This window comes from Tiliqua scincoides, chromosome 9, assembly GCF_035046505.1.
Source record: "Tiliqua scincoides isolate rTilSci1 chromosome 9, rTilSci1.hap2, whole genome shotgun sequence".
Lineage (NCBI taxonomy): Eukaryota > Metazoa > Chordata > Lepidosauria > Squamata > Scincidae > Tiliqua > Tiliqua scincoides.
Genome location: NC_089829.1, coordinates 2,637,852 through 2,658,424, shown reverse-complemented (window position 1 = coordinate 2,658,424; position 20,573 = coordinate 2,637,852). Strand labels below are relative to the sequence as shown.

At 48.7% G+C, this 20,573-nt stretch overlaps 1 protein-coding gene across 1 annotated transcript; it reads right to left on the bottom strand.

The window, feature by feature from the left end:
• Positions 1–5,317: 5,317 nt before the first annotated feature.
• LOC136659954 (early activation antigen CD69-like) lies at positions 5,318–19,426 on the bottom strand. Its single transcript, XM_066636842.1, has 8 exons — positions 19,352–19,426; positions 14,577–14,671; positions 12,993–13,187; positions 12,128–12,226; positions 11,085–11,248; positions 9,093–9,199; positions 8,429–8,552; positions 5,318–7,528 (listed from the first exon to the last, which is right to left on the bottom strand). The coding sequence occupies exons 2-7, from the start codon at positions 14,650–14,652 to the stop codon at positions 8,450–8,452; spliced, it is 744 nt and encodes a 247-aa protein (XP_066492939.1). The 5' UTR covers positions 14,653–14,671; positions 19,352–19,426; the 3' UTR covers positions 5,318–7,528; positions 8,429–8,449.
• Positions 19,427–20,573: the final 1,147 nt, after the last annotated feature.

Sequence of the window (20,573 nt, the reverse complement as noted above, 5' to 3'; positions counted from 1 at the left end):
AGAAGACTGACAGCTGGGAAACAGAGACCAGACTGGCTTCTCAGCAGCGATGCTTTCAGACGAGGCACCATCTCAGAGAGCTAGCAAGGGCGAGGCTGCAGTGCCAGGAACGGAGCTTGCCCACTCTCTGCCTTTCCCCAGCTTGGAACTTGTCCTGAACAATTTCAATTTATTCCCAAAGGAAAGTGTTGGTGGACCATCCCAGTCCCAGTCTGTGTGCAAGTGGAGACTCCGGGAAGGGTTTCTGATCATGTTTCATGGAATTTCTCTTAAGCAAGACAGATCAGGTGCCTTTTCCAGGGCTGCCAGCTTCAGCCTGTGCAACTGGGCATGCTCGGCAAGGGTAAGTGAGCTTTATTTAGGATGGCCCAGGATGGGGTGGGCGGCAGGGCAGAGCTACTGCTACCAGGGCTGCTGCTGAGAGCTGGCACTGGGGCCGGGGCAAGATGCCTGCTGGCCCCCTCTTCAATTGTCACTACAGACCAGAAGCTACTACCTTTTTAAAACAAGTTTTTAAATGCCACTTTTAACTGAACAGGAGTAAGACTGAAACTGCCTGAAAACCTGGATTTGAATGGGATAATAATAATATAATAATATACAGTATTTATATACCGCCTTTCTTGGTCTTTATTCAAGACTTTATTAAAGGCGGTTTACACAGGCAGGCTTATTAAATCCACGCAGGGATTTTTACAAATTGAAAGAAGGTTCTCTCTTTCAAGAACCACCACATTCAAGATGTTACACTCCGATCTGGTTTAACATTCTGGCCTCCATCCTCCCACGCTCCGAGCAGATGGAACAGCTCAGCTGCAGCTTGCCAGCTGCTTCAAGGTCACACGGTGCCGGTGGCCTCGAACTGGCGACCTTGTGGATGTTAATCTTCAGGCAAATGGAGGCTCTACCCTCTAGACCAGACCTCCTGCCCTCTAGACCAGACCTCCTGGGATGATTTCCTTCCTCTGAGTAGTGCTACTGTGTTTCTCCTCTTCTTTCCCAGCACAGTTCTCCTCGTGGACCTTTTCTCCTTCCAACAATGCAGGGGCACCCATGGACTGCCTTGCACTCTCTCCCCCATTCCTGGGTGATGATTTTGAAACCAAGCCTGGGTGGCATAAACTTGCCTGGCTTTTTTTTTTTTTTTTTGGATTTGTCATTGTCTTCCTCCTTTTTCTTCTTTGCTCCAGACCTATCTTTGTACTCCATACTGTTAACTTCACTTTCAGACAGTACCAAAACACAGGCTGACTTGGTTCAAGGCCATGTGTTGCAGACACAGGTGGAGCTGACTATCTGGGCCTGGGAATTCTGTGAACTGAACTGGGGGTCACCTACTGCTGGCCTTGTCATTCTGGTCTGAAGGTGTATGCTTCACTTTCCCATGTCTGAACTGTACTAATCAGAGGCATACCGCCCCTGTGGCAAAACATGATACATGCCCTGGGTACCATTTGGGGGGCACCAGAGGATGCACTCCAACTGCTTATCCATCAAGAAGCAGTTGGAGCACATGTAGCCAGTTGGACAAATTCGCCCAGCCAGCTGCCAAGCACGTTCTCACACTCCACTACTTCCTGTCGGGAAGCGGTTGGAGCACGAGTGTGCAGATGACGTCATGACGCTGCATGGCATCATGACATCAGGTGTTGCCCTGGGCACCAGAAGACCTGGGTACACCATTGGTATTAACACATATTGGTGCTTATGGAGAAGACCTGGGCTGCATTTCCACTACAGCTTTAATCCACTTCCAATGCACTTCTGTTCCTCCAACACATTCTAGGGGGACTGTAGTGGGTTAAGGAATCTGAGAGCTGTGAGAGCCACCCTTAACAAACTACAGTCTCCAGAATGTATTGGGAAACTAGTGCATTGAAAGTGGATTAAAGCTGTAGCGGAAATGCAGCCCTAGTTAGGCTGAGATCAAGGTACCGACATTTATTTTGTAATAAAATTGTTTTGTACTGCATAATTTGTTTTGGGGCCTGGGGATTCCCCCACCCTGGCTCCCCTGTCTTCAAGCCTAGGTGCTGTTGCTGCTGAGCTCTCAATTTTTCTGCCAGTCCCTCTGTCCCTTTTTCCTGGAGGTCCTCTGTGGAGGGCTGGGGCTCCTTGGGCAGATTCTGCCGCTGAACTTCCCAAATGCCTCTCTGGAACCCACAGGCCAGGCACAAAGGTAAACCTCCCAACGCAGACGGCCTCTGCACTTGGAGATATGTAACAAGTCGCCCTCGGGGTTAGCAGCCATTCATGAACTGCTCCTCCTCCAGGAATTGCTCTAAACCAGGGCTAAGGGCTTTCCAGCACTGACTTAAGAGCAATGCAGCTCTGAGGTAAGGGAACAAACATTCCCTTACTTTGAGGAGGCCTCCATGAATGATACCCAATTACAGGATGCAGCACACTTCCCACTGGCTGGAAAGTACTGACATAAGGGTTTAGGATTGCACCCTTACTGCAATTAGCAGAAAAGATTCAAACAAGAATATTTGATATGAAGTGTGTATAAGATGAATATCCTTGTATGGTTCTCCTGCTTTCTCTCCCTGACAGGCAGTGGAGAGATGGGGGCCAGTGAAAACCAACCCATCAGGTTCTTGTGGAGAAACAGAAATGGCTGCTTCCCATCTGGTCCAGGTGAGGAAGATGGGCAGGGACAGCTGGGGGGTCTCTCCCCCTATCTCAGAGGGGATTTTCCTCTTGAACTTACTGCCAAAGTGAAAATGTCCATATTTTCCACTTCTTTCTCTTACCCTGCAGCTTTTCCTGTCCTGGTACAATTCCATTTGAATTGCAGTGAGGGCTTGAGTCAGGGAAGAGCTTCAGTCAAAGCAGCCACCTGACGGCCCATCAAAGAACCCATACAGGAGAGAAACCATATATGCATTCCAGATTTGCGGGAAGAGCTTTACTCAGAATGGCCATCTCACGTCCCATCAAATATCCCACACAGGGGAGAAACCCTACACATGTCAGCAGTGGGGAAAGAGCTTCAGCCTCAGGGACAATCTTACTTACCACCAGAGAACCCACACAGGGGAGAAACCCTATAAACGCTAGGAGTGTGGAAGGCGCTTCAGTCACAGCTGACATCCCATTATCAGACTCACTCAGGAGAGAAGCCCTATTTGTGCCAGAAGTGTGGAAAGAGCTTTAATTTCAAGGACAAGCTTACTTTCCATCAGAGAACCCACACGGGAGAAACCATATATACGTCAAGAGTGTGGAAAAGGCTTAATCAGTGGGTCAGCCTTAGCCACCACCAGCGAACCCACATGGGTGAGAAACCCTATACTTGTCAAGAGCATAGAAGAAGCTTCAGCAGCAGCAGGCTCCCTTGCTTTCTATTATCAAAGCCACACATGGAAGAAACTCTATGTACACCAAGTTTGAGGAAAAAACTTTACTCACAAAAGCAGTCTTACTGACCGTCATTAACTGGAGAAAACCCATGCATGCCAGAATGTGGAAAGAGTTTCAATTGCAGCAGTGAGCTTAGGTCCCATCACAGGAACCACACAGGGTTCCAGGAATGCGGAAGGCCTTCCAGGAATGTGTCAGCCTTGGTTATCATCACCACACACCAGGGAGAAACAGTATACATGTGAGAGTGTGGAAAGAGCTTTAGGATACAATCCTAACTTGTGCTGGAACAGGCAAGCTAGGAGGCTTGTGCTGTATCCAGCGCAGGATTGTGGCCAGAAGCAGCTTAACCAGAGGCAAGGGGAAACTTTCCCCCTTACCCCTGGGTAAGGATTGCCGGCGCTTATGAGTCTCCTCAGACTTGCGCTACCTCTTGAGGTGGCACAAGTCTGAGGTGTGCAGAGCAGCTTGAGGCCACTCCGTTTTCCCTGGGAACGGGGGTTGGGATCCGGCTTAACTCCCAGATCTCGGCCCTGCCTCCCGCTCCCTGCCTGCCGCTGGGGCCGCCCATTGCCCTCCCTCCCCCGCCCAGGAATGCCTCCCGCCCGCCCTCCCCCCCACGCCTACCTTTTTCGCTTGTGTCAGCCCTGTGGGGCCAACGCAGGCACTAGAGGGGAAGCCGGTGCAGAGGCATCTATCAGCCTCCGCAGGCCGGCGCTTCTCGGAGCACCAACCTGGCTTCCCTTTGAGGAGGCACAAACATGCTTTACGGCACGTTTGTCACCCTCCCAGGGTCCCTAACTGACAGTTAGGATTGTGCCCTTAGTCTCCTGAGCAACCTTAGAATTCATCAGAGAACCCACACTGGGGAGCAACCCTATACATGCTGGAAGTGTGGGAAGAGCTTCAGCCACAGGAACAGCCTCACATCTAATCACTGAATGCACACAGGAGAGAAAGTTTTACACATGGCACCATCTTACATCTCACCAGAGAACCCACACAGGGGAGAAACCCTACATGTGTCAGGTTTGCAGAAAAAGATTCTGTCACTGGAATAGTTTTATTCACTATCACCGAGCAGCCTTACATTGGAGAAGCCTAATAAATGCCAGGAGTATGGACAGAGCTTTTGGGTTCAATCCAGTCTTCTTAAGCATAAAAGTGAGCATGCTGAAAAGTAACTGTCTACAAGGGTAGGAGGCAGGAAGCATTTTCAAAGGTGAGTCCCTTTCTTCACAACAACAAATTCATGCTTGAAAACTTATTTTTATTTCTCCAGTATTCTAGTGAAATGTATCCTAAGTACTTGTTTCTTCTTCATCTTCTTTCAAAGAAGACAAAGAATAAAGTTTTTACAACAAGGAGATTGTTTTACAACAAGACAGTAAGTCTGCACTTTCCCACACCACAGCAAATAGCAGGGTGGCTTGCAGAGTTACTAAAAAAAAATTTACAATGTCTAACAATAAGTAAAATCATTAAGAATGATGCCTCATAGTAGATCCACAGTAATCCATAGTAGAGCTGTATCCACAGCAGATGGAGGGGTAACTAGGGGAGAGGGGTAACTATTTGGTCCAGCTTCCTGATGCTTCCCAACTGGAAGGTTTTCTGAAAAATCAAAAAGACTCCACATTAGGGTCCAATGCAACTCTTGGCTTCCAGGCCAGCTTCAGACAGCAGGCCTAGCCAGGCACATTCAGGGAGCCCATGATTCTTGCTGGAGTCTGGTCACCCCGTCTCCCCATCACCTTCCAGGAGAGTTTCAGCAACTGCAATGGTTCTTTAACCCATTTCTGCCCAGCCCACAGGTGACATTTGATCCCTGTTGCATCAGGGCAACAGGCAGTGCTGAGCAGAAATGGCTTAAGTAAATCTAGAGTCACCAAGACTAGATTTTCTTAAGAAAACAGCAAAGATTCTGCAACGTCAACAACAGCCAATGGGATATTATTATTATTATTATTTTATTAATTTATATCCCGCCTTTTTGCCCCATGGGCACACAAGGCAGCCTACAACAATTAAAAATACAAAATTAACAATTAAAAACAATAATAAAAACAGTTTTCAAATAATTAAAAATCTAAAAACAAACCCTGTGGATTCTAATATAAAAGAAGAAAGCCAGCCAGCCTGTCAACAGTTAAAAGCTTTTTGAAATAAAAAGGTCTTCAGTCCACGCAGAAATATTAGCAACGAGGGAGCAGTTCTCAATTCTAAGGGTATTCCAAAGTTCGTGGGCCACCACTGAGAAGGCCCTCTTCCTGGCCGCCGCCCCTCTCACATCTCTTGGTGGCGGCACAGTCAAAAGAGCCCCCCCAGATGATCTAAGAGTACAGGCAGGATTGTAAGGAAGGAGGCGGTCCCTCAAATACCCCGGGCCCGAGCCATAAAGGGCTTTAAAAGTCAAAACTAGCACCTTGAATTGGGCCCGGAACAGAACCGGCAGCCAGTGTAGTCGCCGAAGCAACGGCTCGACAGAGTCAAACCGACGTGCCCCAGCAACCACACGAGCAGCCGCGTTCTGTACTAGTTGTAATTTCCGGACCGTTTTCAAAGGCAGCCCTACATTGCAATAATCTAAACTAGATGTCACTAGGGCATGGGTTACCGTGGCCAGGTCCGCACAGCTCAGGTACGGTCGCAGCTGGCGAATCAGCCGAAGCTGAGCAAAGGCTCCCCTGGCCACCACCACCACCTGGGACTCCAGGTGCAGCTGTGGATCCAGGAGAACCCCCAAGCTGCGGACCTGCTCCTTCAGAGGGAGTGCAACACCATTCAGAGCAGGATGATAGTCCAATACCTGAGCTGTGGATTTCCGAACCAAAAGCACCTCTGTCTTATCTGGATTTAATTTCAGCTTGTTCGCCCACATCCAGCCCCTAACCGCCTCCAGACAGTGATCCAGGACCCCAACCGCCTTCTCAGAATCAGGGGGAAAGGAGAGATAAAGCTGGGTGTCGTCGGCATATTGATGGCACCCCACTCCAAACCCCCGGATGACCTCTCCCAGCGGCTTCATGTAGATGTTAAAGAGCATGGGGGATAAGATGGAACCTTGCGGCACCCCAAACCTAAGAGGTCGGGGTGCCAAACAAGCGTCCCCCAGCACCACCTTCTGTGATCTGTCAGCCAGGAAGGAGCGGAACCACTTCAAAACAGTGCCTCCAAGCCCCAACCCGGCCAGCCAACCCAGAAGGACACCATGGTCAATGGTGTCGAAAGCCGCCGAGAGGTCCAGCAGGACTAACAGGGACGCACTCCCCCTGTCCATTCCCCGGTGAAGGTCATCCACCAAGGCGACCAAGGCAGTCTCCATCCCAAACTCCGGCCTGAAGCCAGATTGGAATGGGTCCAGATAATTCGTTTCCTCCAGTACCCTCTGAAGCTGGGACGCCACCACCTTGCCCAGGAATGGGATATTCGAGACTGGCCGAAAGTTGTTTAAATTAGTGGGATCCAGGGAGGGCTTCTTCAGGAGGGGGTGCACCATCGCCTGCTTCAAGGCAGGCGGGAGCACCCCCTCCCTCAGAGATGAGTTCACCACCCTCTCTGTCCACTCGGCCAGCCCTTCCCGGGCAGCCCTAATTGCCATGCTGGGCAAGGGTCGAGCGGGCAAGCAGCAGGTCTCACACTCCAGAGAATCCTGTCCACATCCTCAGGCTCTACAAGCTGAAAAGAATCCCAAATAGTAGGATAGACAGGTTCCCCGGGGACATCACTAGATATGCCCACAGCAGCGTCTAAGTCATGCCGAATCTGATTGACCTTCTCTGCAAAGTGTGGTGCAAAAAGGATATGGTGGTGCTGGCGCTGCTGGCACTGCCAATGGCTTGCCCATTCAACCCCAGCCATTTCCTCCCATCTCTCTCGCTGACTTACCCACTCCAGTGAGTGGTGGGAGAAGCTACGGAGCAGATGAGAAGGTGCTTTATGGCAGTCAGCACCAGCGTGGGAGGCGTGCTGCCATCCAGCAGTATGCACAGCATGGGGCTCTCAACAGAGAGGACAAGTGCAGCTAATGAGGTTCCTCAACCGACTTCACGGCTGAGGGGGGAGATCAACAGCAGCCAAGCGTTAACTGCTCCACTAAGCTGGAGAGGAAAGATGGAGCAGCACCAGCCTCTTCCAGTCCTTGCATTCTGTAGCTGACAACCTGAAAATTAAGTTTCATTTTATTAAAAGAACACCTACATGGACACCTCAAAATATATTACTGAATCTTGCTATTCCCCATTTGACCATAAGGAAAACTTGGAGAGGGAACTGAATGGACAGCTGTGTCAAATTCCTCCAAATTTCCTATTCGTGTCTCTGTTAAATTTGATTCATAACTGAAGCCTGTATTTGTTCAATGATGGCAGGCTGCAGACAATACTCTTCAGCAAAGAGTGAAGCTGGCTCTCCTATGCATCCTGTCTGCACGTCCATGTTTGTTGCAACAGAAGACCCATATCGACAGGCACAGAATGCAAAGGAGCAGGTGCCTCCGCTGGAATGAAGCCCACACCCATCCTCCCCCACCTGGTACCCAGGACCACACCTAAATATTCTGTCCAGGGAGGACTAGGGCAGCGAGAGGGCCGTCTCTCAGACTCTACAGCAGGGAAGCGACTGCTTCCTGTCTCCCAACTTCTCTTGGGTTTAGGGCTGGACTTTTTGACCCCTCTTGCAGACTTCAGTCCCTTTTGCCTTAGCCATGGTGGAGCCCTTGAAGGCAGGAAAACGGCATTCTTCCCCCTGCCCCACCATCCTCTGGTACCTTCTTCCTTTGGATTGAAGCCATTCACGCCACACTCACTCTAGGCTGGGCCCTTCCCCATAGCTACATTTGTCCCCCATCTCAAGCCAACGCTGGCTCCTAAAAGCAGCTTGCAGGTATTGAAAACCAGGACAATACAAAATATCATAGACACGTGCATGGGTGTACTCCCTCTTCTGGTCCTGATGGACAACTTGCCAGGCTCCCAGATGGAGCAGGTTGGTGAAAGTGCCCGCTCACAAAAGACGCCAAGCCCAGTTCAGCTGTTCCTGGCACACCCACCCCTTTCAGTACCTGCACTGTCTTTTTTCTTCTTCAGGGTTTTCTACAGATCCAATACCGCCTGTTGTCACACCACGTTGAGCTGACTTCGTTTTCGTTCAAGTAGGCACAGCGGCCTTCCCCTGTGATGGGGAAGCTGCAACAAGAGCACAGGTGTCAGGTGCCTCTGTCTGTTTGGAATTTCACAGCTTGAACTACAACAAAGAGGGGATTCTTTCATTGGGAAAGGCTAGAATCTGGGCTGGTACATGCAGAGGATGGCAAAGCCATTGCCTCAGGCAGCAGAGAGATTGTTTCAGTCCCAGTTCAAACTTGTGCCTACCTGTGGGTGTGTTTACACTTTTTAAACATGCAATTTCCACACATTTTTTAATCTGAACATTAGACACAGAATTAAGCATCATGTCCAGTATATTTCATTAAAAAAATAAACCTAAAAACAAGATGTGTGGGAGTTTCTGTAACCCAAATATCAGCTGCATATCAAACAGCTGAGATTTGTCATCAGGAACTGGTTACCCAAACAGGAAAAACTGACCAAGAATCACCACACCACAACCCCAACCGGGACAAAAAAATATAGGAAGTGTTTCATATCAACACATTTTAAAAATGGCCTCCAGTATCCCGAATCTGTTACCTTCTGAAGTTCTGGAGAAAGCGGAGGAGCACTCACCTGTCTCTGAAGACTGAATCATTTGGCAGGTGCCAGGGCTGTTCGACATCCTCCCTCTGAAGGCCAATCCAATTGTACAGATGGATTTGGGTATCTATGATATAGTCCTTAAAAAAAAAATTCTTTTTTCAAAATACATTATTTTATGTATTTAAGATGCGTTAGATCTCACCTTTCTCATACTGCATCTCAGGAGGTTCATAAGAGAATTTTTTTTAAAGTCAAAATATCAAAACTAAAAAACTTAAGCAAAAACCATTACTCTAACAAGGAAGAGGGCAAACATAAAAATACAAAAGGCAGCAGAGGGGATTGGAGAAAGCCTGCTGAAATAAGGAAACCTTCAGTAACTTCCAAAACATTGGTACACTGTGCCTCATGTGGGAGAGAATTCCACAAGGAAGCAGCCACGCCTGAGAAAGCCCTCTTACATGTCCCCACAAGTTGTGGACCCTCAGGGAGCCTTCTTTAAAGATCTTATGGAACAGGCAGACTCATATGTTGCCCTTCAGGTATTTTAAAGAACATATCCATCTCGGAAGAGCAGAGGGGTGGAGTGTAACATCTTCCTATCTACACTTTCCTGGAAGTAAGCCCCACTGACTCTAACGGGACTTACCTCTGAGTAGACATGCATAGGATTGGGCTGCCGATCATATAAATATTTATATGCCACATTTGACAAAAAAATTAACAAAGCAAAGAAATGATTAAAAAGTTCCCTGTCCCAAATGGGACATCAGCAAATGGTGACTGGCACTCTTGCTGAGGTGCCCACAGCTTCTCTCCCCCTACCAAGTATAAGAGAACCATTTACAAGGTGCCTCTTGGCCCACCTAGCAGAGACAGGTGCTTTGACCCCAAGCTCTTTATGGTGACAATAAGTCAATAATCAGTACCTTGAGTCACAGTTGGAAACAAACTGGCAACTATTTCTATATGTTGCAATATACGGTTAGTATTCCCACTTCCTTTGCAGATTGGGAGGGTTACGGTCAAAATTAGACACAGTAAGGCTGCAGTCCTATGCCTGAAACTAAGCGCCACGGAAGTCAACAGGACTTTGTTTTGAGCAGGCACACAAAGACTGCGCACTAAGCTTATTTCCTCAACATGTAGTCCACCATCACCTGAATTTAATCCTTGCGCTATTCAGTGGACAAAGGAATCCCAGCACACTGCAATTAGCTGTGACATTTACTATCACTACTGTGAAGTCTTATGCATTATAGCAACATTTTTAAAAAGGCTGAAACCAATCGGTGCAGAAGCCACCAGAACAGCCTGGGATCTGTATACAAGTGGTCCTTTTCCCATGTGGTTTATTGGAAAGGTGGGAAGAAAAAAGCACTTTCTTGAAGGAGGGGGAATAGGGCCTGGGAAAAGAGGCATTGTATCGAACAAGTCTTCGACAGAACCCAACTGTGACAAGAAGGGGTATCACATTCTCTGCCAACTGAAGTGCCCACAGTCATTGAGGGCAGTTTCACAATCCAGTCACAAGGTTCTAAAAGGCACAAGCTATTACAAGAGGACAATGGCAGCTAAGACTGCATCTGAAAGAAAAAGCCACAGCACTTGAACTGAATGAGGCACATGAGAAAAGCACTCCTAGCTGAGCATGAAACAGCGCTCTAGCCCAGCAATGCACCCTGCAGCATCTCCCTCACACACAAGAGGATAACCCGCGATGGGTTGGCTCCTACCGCCCAACAGCAGGGATTTATAAGCCTTTTTTTGTTGGAGAAACTCCTGTAGTATGTTATGATATCCTGCAGAAGCCCCTGACCCGCTCCCACAACCCAACAAGTAAGAAAGACCTGAGGTGGGAAGCTGTAAATTGTCATAGAAACTCTGGAGAACCCAAGGATTCTGTGGAATCTTGGATGAAAAACACCAAACTGAGGCTTTGATCAGACAACAGTTGCTTGCAATGATACACACTTGCTTCAGACCCATCCTAAGACTCAGGACCATCCTAAGCTCTCTCACCATTTCTTCCAGTGTGTCAAACATAAGCAGGGAGCCTCCGAATGAAGAACAATTGCTCTGGCTGAAAATCCAGGAGGCTTCCGTATTCGAGAAGAAGTAGCATCTGCCCATGTGCTCATGCCAGCCTTGTGGGCAGGAAGGGACACCTGGGAAATGCGTCAAAGCTAGAGATATGTCAAAAGAAAGCAAGAAACGTTATTCACTATCTTCTTCAGCCTGTTCCTGTGGAGGAGGAACTACAGCATTTCAAAGGCTCAATTTGAACTGGTGGGTGTAAACTCCTCAATTAGATATGCCAAATATGCCAAACATCAAGCAGTGATTCTTGATCTCCAGTCCAAGAAACAGGCTTAGGTTTGAGCTATGTCAAAAAGCCTCTGCCATGGAGCTGGATAGGACCCTAATTAGGATGTGGCTACCCTCCCAAGGCATCATGGAAAGACATTTCATGTTCTGACCTTGCTTTCTGGAGCAAGTGGAAGGAGCAACACATTCTATCCCCCCCCCCCCCAAATCCTTTACTGCAGGACAACTACAATTTCCAGTAGTAGCTGAAGTTGGGGAGCAAAGGAGGAGATTAAGGGCTCAATTCTATTCAACTTTCTAGAGCTGAGCTTCAGTGCAGCCCCGAGGTAAGGGGACAAATGTTCCCTTACCTCTTGGGGAGGCCTCAATGACTGCCTCCCCACCACAGGATGCAGCATACTCCATTGGCACAACTGCATTGGTACTGGAAAGCTGAATAGGATTGGGCCCTCAGCTCCTAAACTGGTCATATGCAGGGCAAGCTGGGAGAGACTGCAGGGAATGAGGATTCAAAAGCCACAGGCAGAGGGACTAATCAGATGCAGGCTAAGGGAAATGAAAAATCCCTGTGTGGACACATTTAGGTCCGTTTGGAGGCAGACCAAAAGGAAACACCAAGGCAAGAAAAATATTTTGGTCTCTTGGGCTCGTGCTCGTTCTCTCTCTCTCTCTCTCTCACACACACACACACACACACACACACACTCCAAAAAAGGAGAAGGAAATTAAGAACTTACCATGGTAGTAAACACTGAAACGGATCAAGAGAAATGCAAGCAGGAAGAGGTTAGCTATGAGTAAGGATGGTATCAGGTAACGCTGTCTATCTCTCTTACCTAAAAGAAAAATATATTCATTAATATTATTTTATTTATTTAAAGGATTTATACCCTGCTTTTCTCCCACTAAGGGCAATCAAGGCGGCTTACAGAGTTTAAAACACTGCAGAAATAAAATAGTTTAAAACAATTAAAACTACAAAAACAAGACAAACCCTGATGGATCACATGGAAACAGTTAAAATTACATTTGATTAAAACACCAGTCCATCCTGTCAGCTATTGAATGCCATCCTGAATGAAAAGGTCTTAAGTCCCTGCTAGAAGGTCTCCAAGGAGGGAGCAGTTCTTAATTCCAAGGTGGAGGTTTTGTCATTTTTTTTGTTCTGATAATGAGCTGAGGACTTCAGAAACTTTGTGGGGCCTGTTGTAGCAAAAGGGCCTGAACCATAGAGGCCTCCAGTTCCCATGACATGTCCCAGCTTACACTCTGTTCCTCACAAGCAAAACTGCTGGAACAGAGACCCAGCACATCTGCAGGAGATGGCGATAGCTCAGGATACAAGAGCCCCCAATTTTTATATGCAAAGACAGCTTGTGTCTTGTTCCTGGCTACTAAGATACAGTCGCCAATCAAAGGGAAAGACCTGGTCACAGAAACAGCAGATGCTGCTTGCTTGTCATGTGAACGGCATCCGCAGAAAAAGCCTTTCATTTGCCTCGGCTCAGAAAACACAAGCTTGAACACCCAAAGCCCAACCAGGAGGTCAATTAATCTATCCATAATGAAGTTATTTGAATTGCGGCAGCAGCAAAGACTTACGTGAACATTTCTGCGTATACCAGATGGGGCCATCAGTTCTGCATGGATACTTGGCTTCTGGCCATTGGTGGGCAGGGAGACACATGAGAGGGTCACTGACCAAAGGAGAAGAAACCTGACTGTCGTAAGGGAGCCCTGTCGCCAAATGTACGGTGAAGGAACATGGAGCTTGTGCTTCAGGAGCTTGCCAGTTTTCTAGGATATGAGCAAGAGTCATATGTTGATATTGCTACCTTCCAGCTCAACATTTTCTCATAGCACAGCAATAGCTCAGGTAAAGCAGGAATATGTTCCTGCAAAGCTGAGTGCCATCCAAAATAGCACTACAGGAGACATCACTGAGGATATGACACATGCGCTGACTGTCTGTGCTAGCCAGACCGATACACAGTTCCCATCGGCTGCAGTAGCTGTCGATCACACGCTGCAATGAAACAGTGTTTAAAGGAAGCAGCATTTTGGGTGGCTTCACTATACCTATGTTAGAGGTGCATACAAGGATTACAATGCGTGCCTTTCTTTCCTCCACTGCTAATGCACCTAACAGCAGTGGAGAAAGGGTAGGTAATATCCATTGGAAAAATTACACAGGGGACTGGGAGAGGGGAATGGCTCCACCCTCCCTCTGTACCAAGGCTGTTCTTCAATCCTGCATCTCCTGTAGGTGCTTTCTATGCCCAGAAAACGACGATGAGACTGCCTCACATCACATCTAAGTCAACCCCAGTATTAAGAATGAGAAGTTCTGCTGACTTCCTCACCAGATAAAATTCCAGGAGTCAGTGGAAAGGGGTAGTTTACAGCCTGGTTGTCACTTCTCATTGTAGATGTGAACCAGTTGCGGGAGGGGGGACATGTGTTCTCTTAGACAAAAGACTAAGCCAGTGGTTTTCAAACTCACTAGGAGAGTTTGAACCGCAGTAAGTTCTTGCGGGGGCATTGGGGGAGGCAGCGACATGATTGCCAGGATTGTGTCGCTAAGGGGGCTGCAGGTTCTGGGATGTACTCACCAGTCCCTGCAGCAGCCTCCCGGAGGTGCGGGGAGCCCTGTGTGACCTGCAGGGCTCCCTGCAGCTTTAAAAGTGAAAGTGGAGCGATAGCACTTCACTCCTGAGCATGATCGCCGCACTTTCACTCTTTAAGACCTGGGGAGCCCTGCAGAAGGTCGCACAGGGCTTCCTGCACCCCTGGGAGGCTGTTCCATGGACTGGTGAGTATATCCCAGTTTCTGCAGCCTCTTTAGCAACACAATCCTGACGATCGCATTGCTGCCTTCCCCTGCCCTTACGGGGAAAATGGCCAGGACTCTCTGGCTGGGGTATCACGATGCCCCAATTTGAAAAGCCCTGGACTAAGCTAAGGATATTGTCTGTGAATAGAACCTGCCTCATTCTTCCTTAACACAGCATAGTCTTGCTAGCATTAACCATGGTGTGAACAGCAACAAAGACCTGTAAATTAGAGGATAGTCACAGCTGTGGCAATGTGGGAATTTCTGGCTGCTCACGATTCTGCTGTAAATAGGGTTGTAGTTCCCCAGAGGAAGGCCAATGTCTCCTTGTTCTTTGACAGAAAGAGACTTACCAGTAAGGTCTGGCTTCATTGCCTGTATCTTCTGCACATCTTTTGATTCACTCTGAAAGACTGCAAGAGGGCGCATTTTGAGAGATGCCAAAGCCCTTCAAGAAATAAAAAATAAGCAGAAATAAGCATGCTATATACTGTGATATCATGGGTTCAACGTCAAATACCGCCAACCAGATGGAGTCCATAAAATTCATTTATTGCATCAGTAGTAAAAGGGCAAAATACATGGGCAACAGCCCCACTTAACTATCCCTATACTCCACCCCCCAATTTCCCTATAATCATTTCCAGACTCCTGAGTAGTGGGATCATTCTTAATTCCTCAGCTGTTCTACGGACCCACCCCCTGGCTGTTAACCCTTTCATACACAACATATACCATATATATACTTTTGATAGTAGACACGAAAGCTGCAGCCCTTCGCACACTCATGTGGAAGGAAGTCCCATTGAACTCAGTGGGGCTTACTTCTGTGTAGATACATGCAGAACGTGCCCTGCAAGATTCATATGCAGGGAAACCTGGGCTCTTGAGGAGAAAGAAGGTGGCAGGAACTCACCTCCCTCATCAGATTCCCCAAAAGCCCCTTTACTGGAAACTCTAATTTTGGGGGGAGGGGTCTCATTATCTTCATTTCCTCTTCTCTCGCAGGTGCACCTTCCCTAAGCTGAATCACAATGATTGCCAACTCTCCAGGACTGGCCTGGTACTTCCATACATCAGCATCAACCTGCAAGTGAGGATTGAGAGCAGTGCCGGGAGCAAGGGTACCAACCCCACAGGCCTGCAGGCATCTGCACCCAGGTCAGGTGAGGACTGAGAGCTACCCTGGAGGCTGCAACAGTGGCTATGCTCGTTTTTTGGCTAGAAAATAGCCAACAGTGATGTTGCTAGCATGCCTATATCAGTGGTTCCCAAACTTTTTAGCTTCGGGACCAACCTAAAAAAAAGTTACACCTTACCAGATACTCAAGCGTTTGTGGCTGCAATCCTAACCACACTTTCCTGAGAGTAAGTCCCATTGAACAAAATAGGACTTACTTCTGAGTAGACCTGGTTAGGATTGTGCCCTGTGGCTATAATGGTGACTGGGCAGCAGTCCTCCCTCCCATGTAGCAGGTTCTTTAACCCTTGGGGCACATAGCCTAATCTACCCTATCAGTTTCACAGACCACCCAAAATTGGGCCATGACCCCACTGGTGGGTGACAAACCCATGGTTTGGGAACTGCTGCTCAGCTTCCAGGGTGATTCGTTAAAAAATGGAACAAACAGACAACAGGCATTTCTGGGTGCTTTTGTGGCTGTAGATATGTGTTTAAAAGAGCCAGATTTTGAAGTAGATTATGAGGAACTGCCACCTTAGGTGTTTTGAATATGTTCTGGAGCAGTGGGTGGAGAGGAGTAGAGAAGTAAAGAGTAGAGAAGTAGAGAAGGATTTGTGAGCAAATCCTCCCATTCAGAAACAACCCTCTGCTCCTGTGTCTTCTCAAACACCTCTAAGCCCCATACATATGCCAATAAACTTCGGTTACAAATTCAGAACCACAACAATATTGTGGGTGAAATTTTAACACAATTTAATAGGTTACAGGACAAATGCCACCTTCACAAATTTGATTGTAAGTTTCTGGGTGGACCAAGAATTCCATTCAGTTTAATTCCATCCATTCCACTTACTAACCATGAGTTAATAAGACAGTTACTCATAGAGAAGTATCCATGTTTTCTAGTCCAGGCTCACAGGAGAGGGTGACCAGACGTCATAACCACAAAAGAGGATGAGGCACCTCAAAATGTGGGACATGAGTTAATAAGGCTAACAGTTCAGATCTGTAGCAAGAGGGGGTAGGCAATGCCCCCCCCCAAGTCAGCAGTTTGCCCACCCTTGCATTTATGGGTCTTTGATGTTCCTCCATACTTATCCTTTAATTTTGCGCACCAGTATATATCTTCCTCTTCTTCTTCTTTACTTCCTCTTTTACCACTTCAGGTGTTGAGGGATACCAGTATATATACCTGACATAATTTCCTACCCTGAAATAGTCACCCACCCACCTCTAGAATCTTGCCTATGGGCCTGTAACAGTCACTCATGGAGAGGCAGCCACGTTTTCTATCCTGGGCTAACAGGACCAGGGTGCCCAGATCTCATAACTGCAAAAGAGGACCAGGTACCCCAAAATGTGGGACATCCAAGACAAATGTAGGACATGACAAAATTAAAGCTGAAAACACTCATGTATTGATTCCACGTGGTTAATTTAAAACACTCTATAACTTGTTACTAAATTTAAAATGGCAAGATTGCAATTAAATTGCAGTTTGGTTTACTTGCAAGGGGACCGTGTACTGCTTTCAGTTTCCTCTCCTCTTGTGAGCGAAGAGTCCATGACTCGCTGTAGTACAGAAGTTTACTCAAGACACAAGCTCTGTAGACCTGGATCTTGGTATGTTCCATCAGCTTCTTGTTGGACGAGACTCTCTTTGTGAGTCTGGAAAACGTGGTAGCTGCTTTACTGATGCATTTGTTTAGCTCGGTATCAAGAGAAAGAGTGTCAGAGATAGTTGAGCCAAGGTACACAAAGTCATGGACAACCTCCAGTTCATGCGCAGAGATTGTAATGCAGGGAGGTGAGTCCATGACCTGTGTTTTCTTCAGGCTGACTGTCAGTCCAAAGTCTTGGCAGGCCTTGCTAAAACGATTCATGAGCTGCTGGAGAATTTTGGCAGAGTGGGCAGTGACAGCTGCATCGTTGGCAAAGAGGAAGTCACGCAGACATTTCAGCTGGACTTTGGACTTTCAGTCTGGAGAGGTTGAAGAGCTTTCCATCTGATCTGGCCCGGAGGTAGATGCCTTCTGTTGCAGTTCCAAAGGCCTGCTTCAGCAGGACAGCGAAGAAAATCCCAAACAAGGTCGGGGCAAGAACACAGCCCTGCTTCACTCCACTTCGGATGTCAAAGGGGTCTGATGTGGAGCCCTTCCTGTCCTCATGGAAAGACCTGATGATGCCAAGGAGCCTGGGTGAACATCCGATCTTGGGGAGAATCTTGAAGAGGCCGTCCCTGCTGACCAGGTCGAAAGCCTTCGTGAGATCTATGAAGGCTATAAAGAGTGGCTGTCGTTGTTCCCTGCATTTCTCCTGCAGTTGTCTAAGGGAGAAGACCATATCAGTGGTGGACCTGGTGGCTCGGAATCCACACTGCGATTCTGGATAGACGTTCTCTGCAAGTACCTGGAGCTTCTTTAGTGCAACTCGGGCAAACAGCTTTCCTACAACGCTAAGGAGAGAGATGCCGTGGTAGTTATTGCAGTCACCCCTGTCGCCTTTGTTCTTGTACAGTGTGACGATGTTTGCATCCCTCATGTCCTGTGGTACTCCACCTTCTCTCCAGGAGAGGCAGGATTTAATGTAGCTCAGTGGTGATGATCTCTTTGCAGCACTTTAGGACCTCAGCAGGGATGCTGTCTTTCCCAGGTGCCTTACCAGAGGCAAGGGAGTCCAGGGACATGTTAAGTTCTTCTAGGGTTGGTTCACTGTCAAGCTCCTCCAACACAGGCAGGCACTCAATGTTGTTCAGTGCTTCTTTGGTAACTACATTTTCTCTGGAATATAGCTCAGAGTAGTGCTGCACCCAGCGTTCCATCTGCTGCGCCCGGTCCTGGATGACCTTGCCTGTGGCAGACTTCAGAGGGGCAATTCTCTTCTGTGTTGGACCTAGGGCCTGCTTGATACCATCATACATCCCCTTGATGTTGCCTGTTTCAGTTGCTATCTGCATCCAGGAACAGAGTTGGAGCCAGTAGTTGTTAGCACATCTCCTGGCAGTCTGCTGGACTTTGCTGTGAGCAGCTCAGAGGACCTGCAGGTTGCGCTCACTGGGACGGGCTTTGTATGCTGCTTGAGCTCTCTCCTCTTTTCCTCAATGACTGGTGTCAACTCCTCAGAGTGGGCTTCAAACCAGTCTGCTGTCTTGTTGGTCTTCTTGCTGAATAAGGACAAGGTGGTGTTGTAAACGGCATTCTTGAAATGTCCCCATCTGTTGGATGCACCTGCATCATCCGGGCCTGGAAGAGATTCCTCAAGTGCTTGTGCAAATTACTCCACTTTTCCCTGGTCCCTGGTCTTGCTGGTGTCAATGCCAGGTCCGCCTTCCTTTTTCTGTGAGACAGTCGCTTTGCTGGCAGTTTCACTCTGCTGCACACCGGGGAGTGGTCAGTGTCGCAGGCAGCACCCCGATAGCTGCATGTGATCTTGATGCTGGGAAGGCTGGAGCGTCTGGTGAGAATCAGGTTGAGCTCCCACATGCGACACTGTCTTGCCTGCATTCCTGGCCCAGCATATGTGGCTTGCCAGTAGCTGCCTGCTCGTGGCAGTGTCCCCAAGATGTCCCAGTGAGAGCCCCAAGCCTGATAGGAAAATGTCAGCTCCCAGGACATTTCTGGGCAGGGTCCAAATGACCCCCCTGATCTCCCTCTCCCAGGCCCTGCTGCAAAGGAGGACGCGCCCTGGGCAGGGGCAGCTGCGCAGCAGACGGCCGCCCAGGCAGAGCCCGGAAGGCGGTGCTCTGGCGCTCCTAGCGGTGGCACCGCGGCAGCAGCAGCAGCAGAGCCCGGAGCTCTCAGCGCTTCTCGATGCGGCCGGCCTGTCCGCCCGCCCGCCCATGAAACTGCCCCGCTAGCGCGGCGCGTCCCCGAGCGGCCCTTCGGGGCTGGGGAGTGCGGGGGCGCGTGGGGACACCCTGCCCGGGCCGGGGGCTGAGCCACCTACCTCCTTCGGGCTCCCGACCCTGCGGATCGCGGGGCTCGGCGGAGAGCCGCGTCCCCCGCCGCTGCTTCGGGAGGTAGCTGGTCGGGAAGTAGGAGAGGCCGTGCGCAAAGACGCACCGCCCAGAGGCCGCCTCCGCAGCTCCGAGCGCTGCGCAGGCAGGCAGGGGAAGGGGACTGTCTCCCCTGCAGCGCCTTCAGGGACCCTCTTCTCGTGTCCGTGGGGTCTGATTGGGGGGTGTGTGTGTAGCAGTGGCGTAGCTAGAGGGGGCAAAGCACTTTCGCCTCCTTTTGGCACCCCCTACCCGGAATGGCTCCGAAGGGGAGGGGCCGCTTGCATACTGCGGTGAGGCTCCCTGCAAAACTTAGTGCTTTGCCCCTCCCCCGCTACGCCACTGGTTTGTAACTGCATTTTTGAATTCTATACAAATTGTAGAAATTCAATTCCAACCGGTTATATAAAATTCAAGCACAGTGTGTGTTTTTAATAGATCTCTAAATGTGTTTGTGTGCATAAATTGTGAGGCCGCGTGGCCACCCAGTGAGCAAGATCTACGGCATTTCTTGCAAATTTAAGAGTCAGATTTTTAAAAAAATAACAGGAGTTCTGTTATTCAAGGGCAGCCCAAGTTGGAGCCCTCCCCCCCCCATCTCTGGAGGTGAGCTGGTATGTGGTGAAGGCTACAGTCCTTTGCGTACCCCCCACTTCCTGGCAGTCACTCTTTCTCTTGAGCACTTTCCACAGGAAGCCCAAGTAACCCACCTCTGCATGATGGAAGGAAACAGTGACCAGAAGATTTTCACCACATGGCAAGATGATTGTGCATCTGCTGCTGGTTGAGAGGCCCTGAAGAGGTCTGAAGATGACCGAAAGTGTCATCGCTGGCTTCAGAACAAGCTCCTGTGACTAAAGCAGGAAGTCCACTAAGCATTTCCACCAATGCTGAGAAAATATTTGCAACAGGGATGGAGGGGGGTGCATATTAACTAGAAAATAAACTTATGTCCTCATCATGGAAGAGACCTCGCTGGGACGTCACTCATCCAAGCAAATGGCAGAGGGAGGCAAAATGAGTTCTTTCTTCCTTGGAAGACAATATTCTTTTCAACAGAGCCTACAAAAAATGGCAGCAGAGCAAGAGTCTCCCAACACATGTAAGAGAAATGGCAAATAAATGCACTTTTACATCCACATTTGGTTCCAAGAAGTGACAGAGTACTAAGGA

Excerpts from the sequence above, each read along its gene's own strand:
- LOC136659954 (XM_066636842.1), bottom strand. The coding sequence starts at position 14,652 with ATGCGCCCTCTTGCAGTCTTTCAGAGTGAATCAAAAGATGTGCAGAAG. Across the intron at positions 13,188-14,576 it reads AATGAAGCCAGACCTTACTG|AAAACTGGCAAGCTCCTGAA; the intron begins GTAAGTCTCTTT and ends CTCATATCCTAG. Across the intron at positions 11,249-12,127 it reads TTTCAGTGTTTACTACCATG|CTTTGACGCATTTCCCAGGT; the intron begins GTAAGTTCTTAA and ends ACATATCTCTAG.